Source organism: Solea solea, chromosome 12, assembly GCF_958295425.1.
Source record: "Solea solea chromosome 12, fSolSol10.1, whole genome shotgun sequence".
NCBI lineage: Eukaryota > Metazoa > Chordata > Actinopteri > Pleuronectiformes > Soleidae > Solea > Solea solea.
Genome location: NC_081145.1, coordinates 12,821,757 through 12,841,476, shown reverse-complemented (window position 1 = coordinate 12,841,476; position 19,720 = coordinate 12,821,757). Strand labels below are relative to the sequence as shown.

Sequence of the window (19,720 nt, the reverse complement as noted above, 5' to 3'; positions counted from 1 at the left end):
TGCCCAATCTCTAATTTATTCTTCTTTTGCTGCTCATTCTATTCCTATGTAGTATAAATCTCCACAATGTGAGATCAACAAAGTTAAGTCTTATAAAACTTAATCTTACCAAGCATGGATATGACTACCTGAAGCTTTTATTCTGAAATCCCCACCACTCATTTTCCGGGTCTTTTCCTTGTTCGATTGTCGCTCACCTGCTGTGACTCCGCCCACCTGTCTCGTGACTGCCTTGACAAAGTGGGTGTGCTCGTTTGATCAAGGATTTTAACGACCACAGAAACCGGACACAGTTGTCACTCGTCAGCCAGCTAACAGTGAGTGACCGTTAACACAAACCACAAGTTAAATGATTAAAATAAATAAAATAAGGTGTTTCACCAGCTTGACTCACAGTGTCTGTGGACTTTTCAATGAAGAAGCAGTGTTAAGTATTAAAGATTCACCTTACATACATTATTTATATTAACTCATATCAGAGATAACCAAAAAAAAGCTGTTATTGGTCTAGTAAGTCAAGTCCTAGACAAGTCTGAGAGTCTACAACCTAATAAATGAGTATTAGAGTGCAGACCACTGTTGGCTTATATTTGTTCATGCAAGTTTGTATCTCCAGTTAAATACAAGTTTGTGCCAAACAACAGTGAGTGTGTCACAAATACAAATTGTCTACATTTTCTACTCCTTGGTGGTTCATAAACCCCACATTCAAACACTGAGCCTGATCTATAAGATCAATAACACTTAATGGGGGGCTAAATCCCCTTTTACCAGTTATTTCAAATACATCATTCCTTAATAACAAGACCATTCAGAATGATAGGAGACATATCTACTGTGTGCATAGTCAGGACAAAAATACCAACCATTGATATAAGAGACGTTTTTTAACATATACATCTGTGCATTTAGCTGTTAAATGTACTAAACATTATTAAAATTGCTTGCAGTTATCATTTTTTATAAAAAAAGGTTAGTTCATTTAGTGCACTCAGATTGATAGTTACCAGTAGGAAAATGTTTAACTATGAAACTCATTTCACAAAATAGTATCTACACCTGCATCTGACGGCAAGAAATTACCTTTAAAAGATGTTTTGCAGTGCTGAAAAGTTGAAACATTAATGCATGATAATGTTTTTTTCTGCTGCTCTAATGCAAAAATCAGTGATGGTGAGAAAGATTTTGGTTTTTACTTGGTAAACAGAACTTAGAGAGAACAGTGTTCGGGTCAGCAGTCTTTGGTCTAGACACGGGTGATGAAGCTCAGGTTCAGGCTCGCAGGTATCTGAATGGTCTCCAGTGCCACAGATGAGGGTGTGAAGGGGAGTGTGACAGAGAAGATCTTCTTGCTATCCATCATCAAAGTAGATGTCTCAGCTCTGTCTTTCAAAATGTTCTAAAATAAAGAAAAGAGAGATATTGTTTAAAAAGAGATCTGGGATTAGTAATACTATGCACAACATTGAATGGTAAGTCCTGTGTATTCCTGAAAACACTGACAAATCTCTTCACTGACTCACGTTAATAGTTGTGATGAAAGAGGTTGACACCTGCTCTTCAAATTCAATCACTGGGGTGTACAAGGTCAACACTTTCAGAATCTACAGAGACAAGAAACAACAATCAAACACTGGAGAAATACAGTACTGACATTTAAAATGGCTACAGCTTTATTAAATGATGGACCTGCGCCAGAGCCGGCCCTGGGCATAGGCAGTATAGGCAAATGCTAGGGGCGCCGTCATCCGCAGGGGGCGCCGAAAACGGAGGAAAAAAAATAAATATATATATATAATTTTTTTTAATTATAAATACTACTTTTTTTTTTTTACCAGTGCCATTATTACTATTATTTCGAAATATTATATAAGCCCACAGCGACATAAAGTCATAGCAAAGATTATTAAATAATGCATCGTAGTTACCGTTGTTGGAGCAGAGTGTTAGCTTGCTAGCTTACTTCGGACGATAGCAACATTGTTTAATAATCAATAAATAGCTGAGTCGACGTGTGTTAATGTTACTCCACCTTAAATTCATCAGGGACGTTTGGAAACTTAACATTAGGCCTATTCAGGTGTTATTTTACAGGTGTCTTTCCTGCTTGTATGTCAGTTAAAATGCTTTAAGTTGTCCATCCCCTTTGTAATAGGGTGGTTGTAAGCCTTTGGTTTTATGTGTCACAGTTTATGTTTGTTAAAGTTTACATCAGTGTTAAAGTGCAGTTAAAGTGTATTTCTGCTAATATTTCATACCTTAGCTTTCCCATATCATTCATAGGCTATATATACATATATATTCATATCACTGCACTTTTTTTTTTGTTTTTTCACTCTGGTTAGACTGAATTGCATTGCAATGCCAATAAAGTTGAATGAATCTCATCACATTTTCATTATTAGTCTATATTAGTCTCATGTATAGCACACCAAGCATCTGTTTTTTTTATTAAAATGTAACATGCAGTCGTCACATATACTTCTCTTCTCTCTTCAGATGCACTTTTAAAATATTTCAGTACCACCCCCAGTGACACAGCATCAGGTGCTGCTGTCCCGTCTACCTCTGCACAGCCCAGTGACACAGCATCAGGTGCTCCTGTCCTTTTTAATTTTATCACTTGTATCTTTCTTTAGTTTTTATTTGGTGTGATATTTTTTACTCAAAGAAATAAAATCTTGAATACGCACATGCAGTTTCTGTGTGATTGTATGAAAGTTGTTTGTGAAATTGACTGCTGCTTTGCAAGGGGGCGCCAGCTAAAATCTTGCCTAGGGCACCAAATTACTCAGGGCTGGCACTGACCTGCGCTGTGGAGAGGGCAGTGCACATGCTGCAGATAGCTTGTGCGTCTGCCTCCGTCTTCTTCTTGATCTGCAGAAGCTGTGCAGCCTGTACAAGTGGCTCCAGAGTTTCCTTGGCACCACAGTCAGCCATCTTCTGCTCCGCCAGCCACTCCTCCAACTGCCAGACATTGTACCTGAAGCCAGAGGAAGTGAGAAACAATGTAGATTGAATTAAGGAATTTAAAATATTTTTTTCTTTTTTTACTCAAACACTTGGGCCAGTGAAGGTCCAACACAGGTTAAGAAAAGTTCAAAACAGAGGATTACAGTATGTGTGGGTGTTGCTACTATTCAAAACTGGACTGTTTCACAACTCACATTTTAAAAATGGAGCCTTGTTATGTACCACAGAACCGAACACTGCTTTGTGGATATTAACATTTTCCAATATCAGTGTTTTCTTGACTTTTTACATGGGGACCCACTTTTTACTGTCAATTCTGTAGCACTGAATAGTATTTAAATAGCTAAACCAGTTATTTAAAAGAGATACATGTTTGGTAAGTCAAACTACTGTATATATCTAACAAGTATTCCCAGTTTCTGTGAATAATTAATATATAATGATGTGTATAAGGTATCTAGAAGTTGTTTTGGTGATGATGATGTAGCCATGAATATAGAAGTATCTTAAATGTTTTTCGGTCACTGTGAATGTGACATGAAAGTGTTGAAACTGAGTAAACAATAAAAACTATACATTTTGTTTAAAATGTGACACTTTGACATTTGATCACAGCACTTTCACCATATCCATTTATGCTGAACTGACTTAACTGGTAGCTTTGTAGACATCTCATGATACCACCTGAGTGAATTTGCCCAATATTGGCAGAAAACAACACAATCTAATTCTTCACTTTTCTCCTCCCCCACAAATTGAATTACACAAATAAACAATATCATGAGCAGAGTCTCTTCCTTGCTGTACCTGATCTGTAGGCCTTTACTCCAGGAGCACATGTCCTTCCGCAGCATCAGGTTGTTGAGGGTGACTGCACAGATGGAGTAAAACTGCTGCTTTACCACCTGCTTAATGAGGTCTTCGTCCATGCCATGCTGAGTCATGGTGGTGAGGAAGATTCCGAGACGCTGCAGGAGGTCTTCCAATGTAATAGCGCCCTCATCGGCAAAACTTGTGGTTCTCTTCCTCTGGCCTGTTGTTTTGGACCCCAGAACTCCCTGGATTGTCTCGTACTCCAGCATGCTTGCCACTACACATGAATTGAAGGGAGATAAAAATCCATGTCATTCCATTATTGACAATAACATCTCGATGCCTCAGTAGAGCAGAGGAAATAATAAAAGATCCTTCCCATCCTCCGAGCTGTGATCCTTTCAGTTTGGTGCTCTCAGGGAAGCGGCACAGGAGCACTTAGACTCGTACAGATTAAACAGCTTCTTCCCCAGGGACATCAGAACTCAAACAGAAATTCACAAATAATCTAATCTATTCCTTAGCAACATGTCCTGTGGGCGCCAATAAGTACTTTACTTGTTATTGTGTGTATGTCTTCTGTTGGAATCTTTTTATTGCACTAGTTTTAACAAGATCCACTACTAATTTCATTCTATTCTATTCTATTCAACAACAACATTAGTTTTTACATTGTGCAAGCAAAATTGTGACTGCTCACCTATAAGAGGCTGCATGATGTCCTCCATGCACTTGATGAGCTTATAATAGATTTGAATGGCCAGGTCACCAATAACCTGATGGTACTCTGCCAGATCAAAGTTGGACAAGCAGTGCTCATTCTGCTTTGCAGTGTTGTGCTGTGTGAAAACCTAGAGTAGAAACAGGTGGTGCAGACGACATCCAGAGTCAATAATGGCACATGTCGAGCTGTGGGAAAAAAACATTAGCATCTAAAGCCTCTCCAGCTGACCTCGTCTCCACTGTACTGCTTCAGACAGTTGATCAGCCGGCATGTGTTGGCCAACCAGAAGGACATCACTTCAAAATCATCTCCTCTTCTCTTTAAAAGGGGGAAAAAAAAACATGTTTACAAAGGAACTGCAGATGTCAATATGTTTTACTTATTAAAGACTAAAGTGATACACTGCACCTTCATGACCCCTTTGATGCTGCTGATGGTGCAGTGGAGCAGAGTGCTGACACGATGTTCATTGTTCACAATGTCTGCATATCGTAGGCACATGAAGATGATGTAGGCTGGAAGCCCGGGAATGAAGCTGACTGCTACACCGCGAGGCTTCATATCTGACAATTACAACATTTAAACGTGAGGCACTCAAACAACGTGTCCTTTGTCGATGAAAGACTCCTGGTTTTCTTGAAGTCAAGTGGAAACATACCTACAACCAGATGTTTAAGTATGCGGCTCTCGTCGCCCTCCTTGTACTCCAAGATGCCTTGCTTTTCTTTCTCCTTGCGAGTGATATGAACTGCTTTGACAGGAGCATTCATTGCGGAACCACTGTTCATTTGCTGAATGTTTTCTAAATACAGCAAGAGCACAACATGAATAAAGACAGAGACAATGTTGTGCAATTATCATCAAGAAAATACAAATGTCATATGAAGTCAGACCTGTGTGATTACCTTCAAAATCATCTACTTTTTTTATGTAAAACTTAAGATGTTTCTTCAACTTGCGTATGTTTTTTTCTTGTTTTTCTCGGTGATCCATGAGTTCCTGAAATGATTCAAGCACAATAGTGTAAACAGCTGTAAATATAAACAGAGAAGAACATAAGCAGATTAAATAGTTTAATCGTGTACTGGCCAGAGTCATGTTACGGTTTATTTTCAAGGAACTGCAATGTAAATCTTATCAGTGAGTATCTGATGATGTGATGAGAGACAGGTGGACGCACCAGGTTCTCTTTGGTAAGCCGTGTGATCTCATGCTTCAAGCTTGCATCGATTCGGGCATCTTCAGGCAAGAAGAGGCTCTGATTCAACAGCTTCTTCTGCAGCTCAACTTCTTCCTTCAGCCTCTTCATCTCCTCAGTTAACTCTCTACACTTCTCACCATGAACACGTTCCTGCTTCTGCATCTGGCTCTCCATAAGCCTGGAGGAGGAACAGAGGAGACATAAGATTTGTTTTCATATGGCAGTAATATCACATAAAACTAACCAATAACAGATTATTACATCATTACCTATTGGTCTCTTTCAAGCCTTCATAAGCCAGCCATAGCTCTCCATCCTCATTCAGGTTTTTGATGTCAAGTGATCTTAGGAGGAGCAACAGAAAATGATGACACATTAATCCTGGATTACTAAATTTCCCTAGGTCCAACTTTAATTTAGACTTCTTATCATCACACAGAATGCAATGGAATACCTGTTTTATTTGATAGTGTAGGTATTATCTGTCAACCTGTAGTAAGCGTGTATAATTTAGATAGTGAAGTGTTCTCACCTGTCAATATCTTGAAATGCGTGAATTTCACTGAGCTCCAAATTTACACTTCCTCCCAGTAGAGAGTCCTAGAGGTCAGAAAAATGGCATTATTGCTAATTAATGTCAAATGTACACTTTGTCAAATTAAATTCACAGTATTCCTACTATGAACTAAAATTAAAAAAAAGTAACTCTGCCTCACCTTATGTTTAAGAGCTTCTTGGCGGACCATGTGTGATCGAAGAAGCAACACTTCCTCTTTCCGCACGTCCAGCTCCTCATTGGAAGAGTTGAGTTGTTCTAGCAGTATGTTGTAAGGCGAAGATCCAGGAGCGGGAGGTGCGAATTCACTATTTTCATTGGTCAGAGACCTGCGCAGCTCATTTAGATCCTGCTTCAACTTCTTGTTCTCAGACTCCAACTCTTGCCGCTGCAAGAAGACATTTAGAAATGTATGTCTGGTTCTATTCAAGAACGGACAAAACCCCCGAAATCACAGCGTGGCTCAGTCTGGGCTCAGTCACACCAACTCACATGGTAATTTCCAGTTATTTCAGAGAAACATTAGGGTGAATTTGAAAGGGTGAAAATGCTGTCTTTATTGAAATGATGTGTGGACATTTAACAAATAGATGTATAACTATTAAGAATAAGTGATAATAAGTAGAAACCGATAAGTGATTGACCTAGGGTTTTTGTTTAGAACCAGCCCTTACTATTTACAACATTTACACAGGCTGCTGAAGCCCTGCATAATGGATGTTATCCATTTCCTCTTCAACTCGAACCACAATGCTTGGCAGTTATCAGCAGTTACAGTTCAACAAGATTTAGTGAGGAAGAACTAACGTTCAGTTAATGGCGAGTCTGAAATTCTATCATATCAAATTCTATCATACTCAAAAGTGCTTCTTGATAACTTTGGTATGTGATTTGTGTGTATCTGTGTGTGTGTGTTCACAGGACTAGTCTGTGCTTCTTCCTGGATGTAACAATACATTTTGTCATTTGCCATAAACATAAATAAAGGTTACAACTGGCTGCATGACAGGAAACACTTTAGTTTACTCCGACTATATTGGGTTCAGGTCAGGCTTGAACCAAAAATGCAGGACATGTGTTGGGTTTGGTCAGTGTTCTCTTGGGCTTGGTTGGATTTGGACAGAAAAACTATGGCTCAAACCACACTCTAATCTTTACTGTACTGCTGACAAAGTCGTACCTTCAGTATTTCCAAATCCAGTTCTGCTCTGGCAACAGCCGTCTGCTCCTCCACTTCCTTTTTGGGGAACATACACATAATATGAACCATATCAACCGTTTAACTACAAGCACCGGTGAAAAACAATTAAAAGCCTATGAAGTCTAAACATGACTGGTGTTTCAGTGCCTACTTTTGCCTTTTCTTGCTGGACTTCTTCCTTCTTATCCAGCTGCTGCCACAGTGACAGTTTGTCCTGCTCCAAGTCCTTCAATTTCCTCTGGAGCTTCAGAAGGACAGGCAAGTCCACTGTCGACTGGGTCTCATCCTGACATAACACAGCAAGAATAAACTGATGAACGTGTCCATAACGTTGCCACAATGCTGCACTAATTGGATTATAACAGACAGGGCCACAGTTGTTCCAAGGAATGTTTGTCTGGTTCCCAGGGTGTAGATTGTAAATTTACCATCACAAAACCATCTGACATCAAGAAATCCCTCTACTTTCCATACCTTAAATAAATTAAATAAGTTTCCTGTAAAGGAGCATATATTCATCTGAACAACAACCCTCATGTTAATGGAATCACATGATCTTTAGTAGGAAAAATAATAATAAACATTTTTATCCAACTATGGGAATTACGGCATGTTAAACCTTTATGGCACAAGTCTGTTGATAAGTAACACTTTTTAGATCATAAAAACATGTTCCACCATGAAAAATTTCTAGTAAAAATCTGTGTTTTTTTTAAATTGCCAATGCAAAGGTTTTTGCACTCACCGCAAAGCCTACAGGTGAATACACATTTTGTGAACACAGTTATGATTATGATGGTTATGATATAATGTGGTTCAGTCCATTACCTCTGTTTGTATGGGACTGTCTTCTCCCTCTGTGGAACCTAAGCTCAGGCTAAAATCAGACGAGTTACTGCTGTAGTTGGAGTCACTCCTCTTGTGATCACATTTGCTTGAACTCTGGTAACTCTGGTGCAACAAACACATAGGAAAAAAATGTGAGTGAAAGAATAAGCAGCCTGACCTAAATGTATACCACCTTTAGAAAAATTCAGTCTACTTATTATGCAAAATATATTTTTTCAACAGTTTCTGTGGGCTTAGTAAAAAAGCTTTGCACACAAGACATTTGTTATATAAATCTATGAGTAAATACGTTTCAAATGACAAGTAATGGTGCAGTGTGAAAACCAAGTAAAGCCAAACTAAAGGTCCTCACAATGCTCGGATTCATCTCTTCTTTCAGATCTCTGTGCAGCTCCTCCAGCTGCAGGTGCTCACTCAGCAGACTTTGGTAGCGAGAGCGTTCTTCACTCAAGTCCTTCTCCAGTTGTTTTGTGTCCTCAGTGTTGGTTGTAACCTCTGAAACAAAACAATTGTGCTTTATTTATTGGAAAATTAACTATTCCTCCCAATGAACTGTAAAAATTCAAGGTGAACTGCTTAGTACCTGTTAACTTCTGGGCTTGTTCAAGGATTTGAGTGTTCAGCTCATCTTTCTCACTGCTCAACAAGCTGTTGTTCATATTAAGATCCTCGATCACCTGAATGCAAAAATTATTATAAACATATTTTTTCTGTGAAAAGAAACAAAGCCTCTCATAGAACAAACCTCCAAGGCCACTCCGTTTCCTAAATTGTCAATACATGTGATCCAGATCACCATCAAAATGTAATAAAAATCCTTCTGTAACTTTTTGAGTTGTGTTGCTTACTTCATACAGAAAGGTAGGTGAAGGCAATAACTTAGCTTTTTAAAGGTAAAACTGTAAATAACATAAGCAGCCACATGCTACTGTGATCCTATGGTCAACAAAACGGATTAAAGCAGGTCTAAAACCCAACTTTGGAACTGTAAATATTTGAGAAAGCAAACCAGCCTTTACAAGACATACCTGTTGTGTCTGCTCCATGTAGACCCTTTTCTGCTCCTCCAGGTTTTCTTTCGCCTTACGTGTGTTTTCCAACTCGTGCTGCAGGAAGGAAAGCTGCTCCAGTACAGAGGGGAGTGTTTCTGCCTTCGCTCTGGCCTCGTGCTCTGATCTACGTAGGTTTTCCATCTCTTTGCTCTGTCTCCCTCTCTCCATACTCTGAGTCCTCTCCACAACACTCAGCTTCTCACGGAGCTCTTTGTTTTCTTTTTGCTGCAGGGGATGATACACACATACACACGCCGTGCATGTGATTCGACAACTTCCAGTGACCTTGTGTCTCTCTTCCACACTGTTATTTCTAATGGTTCATTCACAAACTATGTAACACAGAAAAAAACTACACATCCATCCTCTCACAACATTTACCTGATCATTTATCTTGTGCTGCAACTGCATAATTTTGTTCTCCATGCCAGTGTTGAGCTTCTTAAAGTGCTCCACTGAGCGTGCTTCAACTTTCAGCTTCTTTAATTCCTTCTTGGCCTGTATGCGACGCACACAGCTCTGCAGCAGAACGATAGCTGCTACAGTGCGTCTGTAGTGCCGCCTGGCCAGCCAGCCTTTAACCCACTTCTGGATGATTAAAGCCTTCTGCTCAAACATCAACTGTGAAACCAAATACAAGAACATAAGATTATTTCTAGTATTCATGTGGTAGTTTTAACTGGTCTCAACAAGTTTTAGGAAGTAGCAAATGACCTTATAATACTGCTTTCTAGCCATGGAGGCCCTCACGAAGCACTGGATGGTGATAGCTGCAGAGCGCTGCTGCTGGTAGCGTCTCCTCATGATCCACATACGCACGTTCTTTTGAATGACAACAGCAGCCCTGGTTCTTCGCAGATGCTGAACATAACTGACAGGAAAAAAAACATCACACATGAGAAATATAAGAGTATTTGAAATAATTCTGCTGTTAAAGGCTCAACTCACCAACGTGCCTGGTGACCCCGTACGTGTCTCTGAATGGTGATGGCAGATTCCCTCATCCTCAGGTACTTTTTGCGAGCCAACCAGCAGCGAATGGTCTTCTGGATGCGGACACAAGCCATTCGCAGCTTATCAGAACGCAGCTTCTCCAGGTAAGCCACCTGACCAGCCCTGAAGAAGATCTTGCTTTTGCCAAACTGATATTTATCCTGGTCCTAGGAACAAGTGATATGTCATATTTTAGTGCAAAAGTGACATTTATTTTGTTGTCAACACTATGGCAGTTATGGCTTTCACACGATCAAGACATACCTTTACAAGTTTTTCAAGGACACTTTTGCATGTCTGTTTTAGATCACTGAGAATATCTTTTTGCTTCATGAGGACGCGATAACGATTAAAGAATTCTTGATAGGTCCACCTGTAATATTCAAACAAATGGCACAAATTACAAAATTCATTTTAATAACATGAAGCTTGAGTTTTATTTCAGTCAAGACTACTCTTTTGGACATTCCCATATTTCCTGCTTACATCTCCTCTGAAGCCTGCACAATAGCCCTGCAGTGCACTTAGCTCATTCATCTCACTGCTGCCTTTTTAATCATGTTGTCTTTTTCTGACTTTCTACCACACTATCACCACTAAGACTTTACAGTCTCATCTAATTCATTATTCCTTATCCTTCTTCAGTCTCATCGGGTCACCAACCACCAAGACCACCAGTCTCTGGACTTCGGGGGTGGGGGGGTTTCCTAATGTTGCTGCTCAGAAGCAGAAGTCCTCATCTCAGATATCTCCCCCTTGTGCCACTATAATCCCATTTTTCTGTACAATCAGCTCATTATTTATTTTTATTTCAATGTTACCTTGATGGAAAGCCTGCTGCTGAGATGCGGATCGTCTCAAGGACTCCGCATGCTCGCAGCTGCTGCACTGCCCTCTGAGGGTCCAAGCTTTATAAAAAAATAACATATAAACATACATTATTCAGCACTTGTTAAAGTGCAAATGATCAGAAACAGAAAAGGAAATCATCCTCACGTGAAGGGAGCTTTATGGTCATTTGGCTTAATGCAGCGTACGTAATGAGGAGTCGTAGCAGTCAGAGTGTCCATCAGCAAATGGAGAGACTGTCGAAACTAAGACAAGACGGCAACAAAATGTTGGTATGTTTACAGCGGATGCCTCATAAAATGTGCTTCATCTTTCTTTTTTAAAGTCCACTATAAGGATTTGACTTATGCCCACATGGACAGTATCCAAATATCTATAATTTAATCCTTCTCTGCAAACGTGTTTAATAATTCATCTTCCTCTGGTTTTGTGCAGATATGAAATGTAATACTGGAACTGTATGACCAAAAACTCTCAAATGACAACATGTAATGTTTCTTGACCTCACCTGCAGTCCAACAGTCTTCTTCTTGTCTCTCTGACTCTGACCAGCTCTTCCAATGGTGCTGGTAAGTTTGTTAGTAGAGCTTGCTGCCTTCTCTTCGTCCTCACACAGTTTCAGCAGCAAATCAAACTGCAAATATAATTTTTCAGAGTTGAAAACAAAGTTGTCATTGTACAGCAGATGGCACTGTTTTTAAATCTGACATTCAGCAGTGGATGTATTTCCTCTATTAGTTCTAGCTGAACAATTCCAGGGCGTGTGCCGAATGATTTACGACGCATACACAAAAGCTGAATACATTTTTTAACTTGTACCACAAAAAAGACTTGACAGTAAATACATTTAAATATTGTAAACACATTTTTGACTTTCACCTTGCTCTTTTTGAGCACATTTATCTGCTCCTCATTGACTGTGTCCTTGTTTTTCTCCAGGAAGCCTGCACACTGGTACTCCACCTAGGCACAAAACACCAGGTCACACTGCGTTCTTCAGCTAAGAGCAAAAGGTCAACTCCAGCGTCTGAAAAAGACCAATTAGTCCCACAGATTTGTGCTGAAAGCACAGAATTAAGACTTTGCCAATTGTTTGTGCTCTTTACTAGGAAACATTAGTCATCCTGGTCTGTGCTGGGAGGAGTGCAAGCCTGTGAGAGAGCAGGTTATGCCCTGGAGGAAATACCAGTTTAGATTTAGATCTCAATTATAAGTAGAAGTATAAAATAATAAGTCAATAACAATATACAGTGTATTGCAATTTAATTTACTTCAATATGATAATAACAAAGGTTCTGTAAATATCAACATCATGAGATGTCACACATAATTGCTCTTAATGTTTTCCCTGAGATTTGTGAAATTATTCTGTGTTTATCAAGTATGTGTTGTTTTCTAAAGCACAATTATCTGGTTTCTTCAACACTCCTTCAAGAGCAAGCCTCAACCTTTAATTACCTTATAGTTAAACATATATATGTAGAAACATTTTTATCGTGATAAAATAGATAGACTCACTGATAGACAGGCCATAGTATGAGGGGTTGATCTGTAGTTAACTGTCAGAGAATCTATATCACTTATGATGCAGACCAATGAGAAGGTAACTCTGCGATTTGCAAAGACTACACTTTTACTAAAGAGGAGCTCATACTATGCAATAGGATGAGTCAAACAACTTTCTGTTTTACCTGACTTAAAGAGCATAAAGAAAGGTCTTAACCTGAAATGTACCTCAGTATTTGAGACTTGTCCAAAAGGTTTGCAAATGTCCTCCTTGCTTTTAAATGAATGCTACATTCAGCCACAGAGCGTATCATTTTCTACAATTTTGTGACCTTGTGGGGGGCTGAAAATGAATCCTGTTAAACCAGCGGTCAGAATTTGAAATTAAGTCATGTCTGTATCTCTCTCACTTGCAAATTTCCTCCTTGCTTTTAAATGAAAGCTACATTCAGCCTCAGAGCATATCATTTTCTACAATGTTGTGACCTTGTGGGGGGCTGAAAATGAATCCTGTTAAACCAGCGGTCAAAATTTGAAATGAAGTCATGTCTGTATCTCTCTCACACTGTAAACATGACTTTTACTGGGCAGTCACGTACCTTATCGGCAAAGTGGTCAATGATGAACGCTCTATTTGATAACCGAGGTTTATCAAAGTGCGCATTTTGCTTCAGGAGGGTATTGTACAGTTTCTGGGCCCATGTGTCATCAGAGCCTTTGGGCATCTGTGGAAAGAGGAAGAAGTGACACATCACTTAGTCATGACATTACTCATGATCTCCAAAGACAGTGTGGTGGAGATCGCTGCAGGGGAAGGAAACCGTACCTACTTTTGATGACTTAAGTAAAGCATGGTATTTTACCTTACATTCCTCATCAAGAAGGTCCAGGACACCCAGCTTGGCCTCAATGAGATTAATGCATGGCTGGTTGTCATAGAAATCAATCAGTGTCCAAGGGATCTCCTCTTTCATGTACTCCTCTTGCTCCAGTTTGAAGACATGCTGTAGGGAGGGACAGCAAAAAAAGGATTAGTTTAAATTTGACGAGAAAATGTACGCGTTGCACAGCAAAAGGCACATACCAGGTTGAAATGCTGTTGAAGCTTCTCATTGGCATAATTGATGCAAAACTGTTCAAAGCTGTTGACATCGAATGTTTCAAACCTGAAGAAAGAGTTACAATTACGACATACAGTATTTGATCAGCTGGGGGAAGAATAGATAAATGAAAAAGCCAAAAATCAGGTGCACAATATACAGTACCCGTAAATGTCCAGCACACCAATGAATGAGTGTTGTTTTGCTGCAGATTTTAAGGCACTGTTAATACTGTCCACAACCCAGCTGAAGAGTTTGGCATAGATGTGTTTCGCCAGAGCATCTCGGCCATTGACAGCATTTATTTTGGCGACAGATTTCACGTAGGTTTCTGTGGTTGTCTTGAGTTTCCTGTGGCAAAACCAATGGGCCATTTCATCACGTGGCACGTCCATTAGCTCACAAAACACCATAAGGTGGCAGTCATCTGGCTGGGAATACATAAATTATACTCATCTACATATCCTCATTATTACATTTGCACATATAATAGACAATGAATTGGATAATAGTGAGCTCTCATGTTGTGTTCAGGGTTAATTGGCATTTACCAAGATGCTGCTTCGGTCTCCTGATTGATCTTTTACTTCCATGTTGCTGAGGTGAAGAAGTGCTGCCAGAATTTGGTAAATTTCCATTTGAACACTTTCACTGATTCCTGCAGTGAAAACACACCAAATAAAACAAATAGAGAAAGCACTCAAAGACATAGAGACCTGCAAACTTCCACCAATGCCACATAGTTTGGCTCTGTGTTAATACACTCCCCTTTCTCACGGGATTAAATGTTGTTTTAAAGAATTCCTGAATCTGGATCCATGTCCAATGATTCTTTCATGGGCCACAACTTACTTCCTCAGAAAATGTCATCTTATTCTATCCTTTTCTTTTTGAGTTATGCTACTCATAAACAAATATAACCTCTTGGCAGAATCAATAATAATCAAGGACCCAGCATGGAGCGCATATCGCCCCCTGTGGACTACTGGGGAATTACCAAAACAATATTGACCAATCCTGCTTGTGAGAAGCCAACATTATAACACGACTGTAAAGTCCTTTTGAACATCCAGGCTCATTTCTAACAGTAGAATCCATTTCTCAAACTTTTCATGGGCTCTTCTTGCTGTTTTCAGCTATAGTCTCCCTTTACTCGTGCTGTGTGCTTCTACCACCTCACCTGATCAGTCCCAGAAAGAGTCAGTTGGAGCTGATAGGTGTAATCAGCATTGTGTGGACTCATATGACAAGTGCTTGAATATAGCGGGCATTGGTTGATAAAGCATGTGGAGCACCTTAAATATTTAACATATGTGCTGTAAATGCACATTTTTACTGAAAACTAAGTAACCGAGACTTACCTAACAGAGAGAAAGCCCTCCTGGTACTGCACATCTCTTTGGCATCATCAACTCCATCCAAGACTGGGCTCTGGCCCTGGTTAGTGCAGTGAAAGTCACTTGCACAACCTATAAGCATAAAACATAGAAAATATTCTTGCAAATAATGTCTATATCATAATAAACAGAACACTATATTTCAGAGATTCACATACCCAGCTTGAAAGCTTTGAACTCTGATAAATGTGAAGAGGCACACAGCTGGTAGAATATGTGGTAGTTTCTTTCTCCATGGGCCTAAAAGTATAGATGCACAATGGGAACCAGGTAAATAATAATACACGGTAAGTTATATTATATCATATCATTATATTAGATGGTACATGCCAACAAGAGTCTTTAACAAGCTAGTCACATATAGACATGCAAATTAAACCCATACCAATGAAATTACCTGAAACACCACTCTTGACTTTTCCAGCAAGTAGGTCCTCATGTTAGCTCCAATTATGCGATACTTCTTGTCAAACCCGATCTCAATGTACTTCCCAAAGCGACTGCTGTTGTCATTCCTTATTGTCTTAGCGTTCCCAAGGGCCTAAAAAACACAGTAAAAAAAACAAATCAGTAAAAGTAATTTCATTTAGTGTTTCTCGCCCTATTTCAATGCAATGGGAAATGTCACCTCCATGATGGGGTTGGAGGCGAGGACTCGCTCCTCCACACTCGTCTCACCGGAGGAGCAGCTGACTGTGGCAAAGTAACGCATTGCATACTTGGCAGAGACGGTTTTTCCAGCTCCAGACTCACCACTCACAATGATGGACTGGTTTCTTTCATCCCTGCATTAAAATATGATAATAATGAAAAGGTCAAATAAAGCAGAAGCATCATTGAAGATCAAGGGTGGACATTTCACTTGCTTTGAAAGGTTTAAAATGTTTCACAACCTGGTCATCTGCCTATAGGCTTTCTCTGCCACTGCAAATATATGGGGGTCCATGTCCCTCACGTTCTGCCCACTATAGGCATTGATGATGTCAGTTTCATAGATAGGCAGGCTCTCATAGGGATTTATGGCAACCAGGACAATTCCTAAAAACACAAGGAAAATAAAACTCAGTAAAAGTATACATTTTGGCGTGAGCTGCTTTAAAACTCCAGTATGTAACTTCTGTCGACAAAGCACTGCTAGTGTCACTACCACGTCTACACTTATCCCACGCCTCAGGTGACCCTGCAGAGCATTCTGAAAGGACAAATCCAGGTCCATATTCTAACTGTTCTCTTTCAACATTCATTTTGTTATCTCACTACCTCACCCATGATTCAGAGAACCATGGTTAATTCCCTTAAGTTCACTGCTGTCACACTTAACTAGTGTAACTGTTGCGCTTCAGCCTTCCCTACATCAGTCATGACATAAAATGCATCACTATGTGTCGCCACAGACATGAAAACAAAACACCTATATATTGGGAAACAGAGCGAGAGAGAGAGTCACATGGAGTTGATAGGCTTAATCAGCACTATATGAACTCATTTGACAAGAGTTTGAATAAAAATGACATTTGCTTATATGTAAAGGTGACACACTACAGCTTTAAGAGCAGCCATTACCACAGTATTTGTCATCTAATGTACTGCAGATGATGTCAGAGTGTAGAGTGTACAGGGCTCCAAAGTCTACAGTGATAGTGAGAGTCAAAGGAGATGAAGCTCATTATTACCACAGTACGTGTAAATCAACTTGGAGACGATAAAGCGCACTTTAAGGTTGTGCAGCACAGCTGGCTCGTGGAGGTAGCTAAGAGAAGTGAGATCATTCTTTCCCACCAGGATGTTTGGGTTTCTTAGTGGTGGCAGGTTGTTGGTTCTGGCATCTATTTTGAACTCCACCTCCTAGAAATACACAACACGTTAGTTTTGAGTATATAAAGCATTAGTCCTGTCTTACATTGTACAAGCAGTAAATACAGACCTAAAAACAAGCAAAAAAGTGTTGATTAAATACATAATAGTAGCATTATGGCAAAACTAACTAGTAGCACTTCCCTCATTCTTGCAAACTCCTGATAATACTTACCTGACGTGCATGCCCAAACTCGACTTTCGTAGCCGCAGGTAGCAACAGAGCTGGGCAAATGCAATGTCACCACAATATTTCAACATTTTTATCCAACAATCCACTTTTAAAGCCATTTTGTTCCACATGCAAAAAGCAGCACACAAGGTGTGTGTGTTGCCTGAGAATCTACAATATATGTGTACACATGATTGTTACCTCTTTAGGACCAGGTTTTCTTAAAAAGACAGAACCTCATTTCTGAGGAACTTGTTAATTTTAGGGCTAAGATTTGAATTGTAGTAAGGTTAAGTTTAGGGATAACACTTTGTTAAAGCTGTCCAAACAAATGGAAGTCACCACAGTGTCCTAAGACGAATAGCGGCAATTTTAGATGATAAAGTTTATAGATATGCAAGACAACCTAACGTACCAAAAATCATGTTACCAAAAAATGTTGCAATATGTAGTAATATAATGTACAAAAACATATTTTTACTGAAAACGTCAACCTTAAATCGGGTCATTGTAAATCACTAGGACTGTATGTTGGTGAGCTACACTGCATCTTCAAGTTACTCACATGAAATATAAATGATTGAAAATTGATCAAGATTGTCTTGATAATGGAAATTCACCACAATCAACTTGGTCAGTACTTTCTTTCACGTTGTGCAATAATTGTGTATTGAATGCATGTATATTATACAGTGTACAATAATTGTGTATTGTCCCATCCCTGTGTGTGCGTGTTCCCTCCCTCACCGTGCCATCCTCCAGCTGCAGAGACAGTGTCAGGTCCCCAGGAGTGAAATCCTTGATAAGGTCTGCTGACTTCCACACTTCAGCTGCATCTGGAAGCCAAACACGGGCAAACTGATGGGCAGAGGGAAAACCAGAGTCAGAGCCATTCAACCACTACACTTTTATTAACACATCCTTTTTTCATTATTTCTTTTTTTTTTTTAAGAAAACTTCATCTTCTTCTTCATGTGCCATTTGCTATCAGCTGTCTTGGACCTCCATTGTTCCCGACATTGTGCCGCTCTGATACAGTCCTTCCTTGTATTTCAGTTTTGGTGGAATTTCACAGTGCTCTTTTTGTTTTCATCTTTTATTAGATCTTCATTTTTTTTTAACTACATTTGTTTTGTGCTCAAAACTTCATCAGCACAGCAGTAAAGTGACAATGACCATGAGGATTATGTGGATGGGGACTGGATATTTAAGAAGGCATACAAGATTTATTAGAGGTGCAACTAGAGATTATCTTCATAATAAATTAACCAGTAAATTATTTTTTTGATTCATCAAATTAATGGTTTTGTCCATAAAATGTAGTGTAAAATTACAATCAGTGTTTACCAAACCTCAAAATGACAACATCCTCAAATTCCTTTATACATACATGCACATACACATGTACAAACAGGTATCATCCACTTATGTATGTAATTGATCTTATGTAATGGATATTTAGATTGTTTTGTTTTGGGTTTTACAAGTAAGTTTATGTTTAGTTTACAGGAGTCCATAAAGTAATGTTTCATTACTGCCTCTATATATTTTGCAGTTTATTAGTTTGGTTAAATTAAAGTAAATCATTTTGTAATGTATTTACTTGACTATTTAGTTGCACTGACATTTCTTATTTTCATTATACTTATTTCATCTCCCCTCCCCTTTATTGAGAAACTCATGGGTCATTACGAGTATAAAAAGTGCAAGGATGAAGGATTAGTTAGAAGAACTAATTTGCAAATAATAAAGTAGATAAAAATGTCTCGTGTTTTCTATCAAAATCGAGTAGTTAAATGTCAATTGCTAAATAAATAAACCATACTTTTTTATGAAGCAATAAGTAAAACGCTGTCTGGTCACAAGTAAAGCATTATTTTTGATGGATAAATGAAACGGTGAGTCAGGCGATGTCGGCCGGAGGAAACTGTTAAATGAGCTCAACAAGCGACACAAGAGAGAGAAAAGGTGAATTTACCAACCTGAGAGTAAAGTTCAGCGGCTGCCATGTCTGTGGAGACTCCCGGTGGAGACTAGTGAACTTCCTGTGGCCGCGGTGGTGAGACGTGAACCACATTCGAGTCACAGAGAGGAACGAACAAATAAACTTTTCTTCAATTTCTCCCCTGAACTCACTCCGGAGAAAATTCCAACTGCTCAAACGTCAGTCAGGTCTGCGCGTGCCCCGACACGTTTAGCTCTCGTGCGTCATTTGCGCCATCTAGCGGCCAGCGCGGTTATGTCAAGTAATTCCCTGGATTGCCTGAACCTTTCAAGTGTTGTCACATGTCGATTTTTGTTTTCCCTGCGTGTTGAGTCGAGCTGTTTTACATACGCGACTACGATCAAAGGCAGCGAGGGATCAAATTTAGCAAATTAATTTAATTAATTTATTCTTGGTAAAAAAAAAATAATAATAATGTAGGACTTCTTATGTACGAGTATGATTATGATTATGTGCATACATGTTTGTTTAGTTC

At 39.3% G+C, this 19,720-nt stretch overlaps 1 protein-coding gene across 1 annotated transcript; it reads right to left on the bottom strand.

The window, feature by feature from the left end:
• Positions 1-119: 119 nt before the first annotated feature.
• Positions 120-19,496, bottom strand: LOC131469667 (unconventional myosin-Va-like). Its single transcript, XM_058644906.1, has 40 exons — positions 19,223-19,496; positions 17,988-18,098; positions 16,888-17,059; positions 16,108-16,252; positions 15,843-15,999; positions 15,612-15,755; positions 15,373-15,454; positions 15,179-15,286; positions 14,369-14,475; positions 13,983-14,248; positions 13,802-13,883; positions 13,581-13,721; positions 13,317-13,442; positions 12,091-12,174; positions 11,720-11,845; positions 11,359-11,456; positions 11,184-11,270; positions 10,627-10,735; positions 10,318-10,529; positions 10,084-10,240; positions 9,751-9,990; positions 9,346-9,594; positions 8,901-8,994; positions 8,670-8,812; positions 8,297-8,419; positions 7,620-7,754; positions 7,448-7,504; positions 6,428-6,655; positions 6,244-6,311; positions 5,981-6,055; positions 5,691-5,889; positions 5,416-5,509; positions 5,169-5,312; positions 4,919-5,073; positions 4,739-4,828; positions 4,487-4,637; positions 3,781-4,063; positions 2,809-2,983; positions 1,524-1,604; positions 120-1,399 (listed from the first exon to the last, which is right to left on the bottom strand). The coding sequence occupies exons 1-40, from the start codon at positions 19,247-19,249 to the stop codon at positions 1,247-1,249; spliced, it is 5,478 nt and encodes a 1,825-aa protein (XP_058500889.1). The 5' UTR covers positions 19,250-19,496; the 3' UTR covers positions 120-1,246.
• Between the last annotated feature and the right edge of the window lie 224 nt (positions 19,497-19,720).

What these genes read in the sequence shown, in the direction of transcription:
- LOC131469667 (XM_058644906.1), bottom strand. Translation starts at nt 19,249, where the DNA reads ATGGCAGCCGCTGAACTTTACTCTCAG. An exon ending in CTGCCCTCTCCACAGCGCAG is followed by an intron (nt 1,605 to 2,808) that starts GTCAGTGCCAGC and finishes TTGTCTCTGTAG; the next exon opens with ATTCTGAAAGTGTTGACCTT. An exon ending in CTTTCATCACAACTATTAAC is followed by an intron (nt 1,400 to 1,523) that starts GTGAGTCAGTGA and finishes TCTTTATTTTAG; the next exon opens with AACATTTTGAAAGACAGAGC.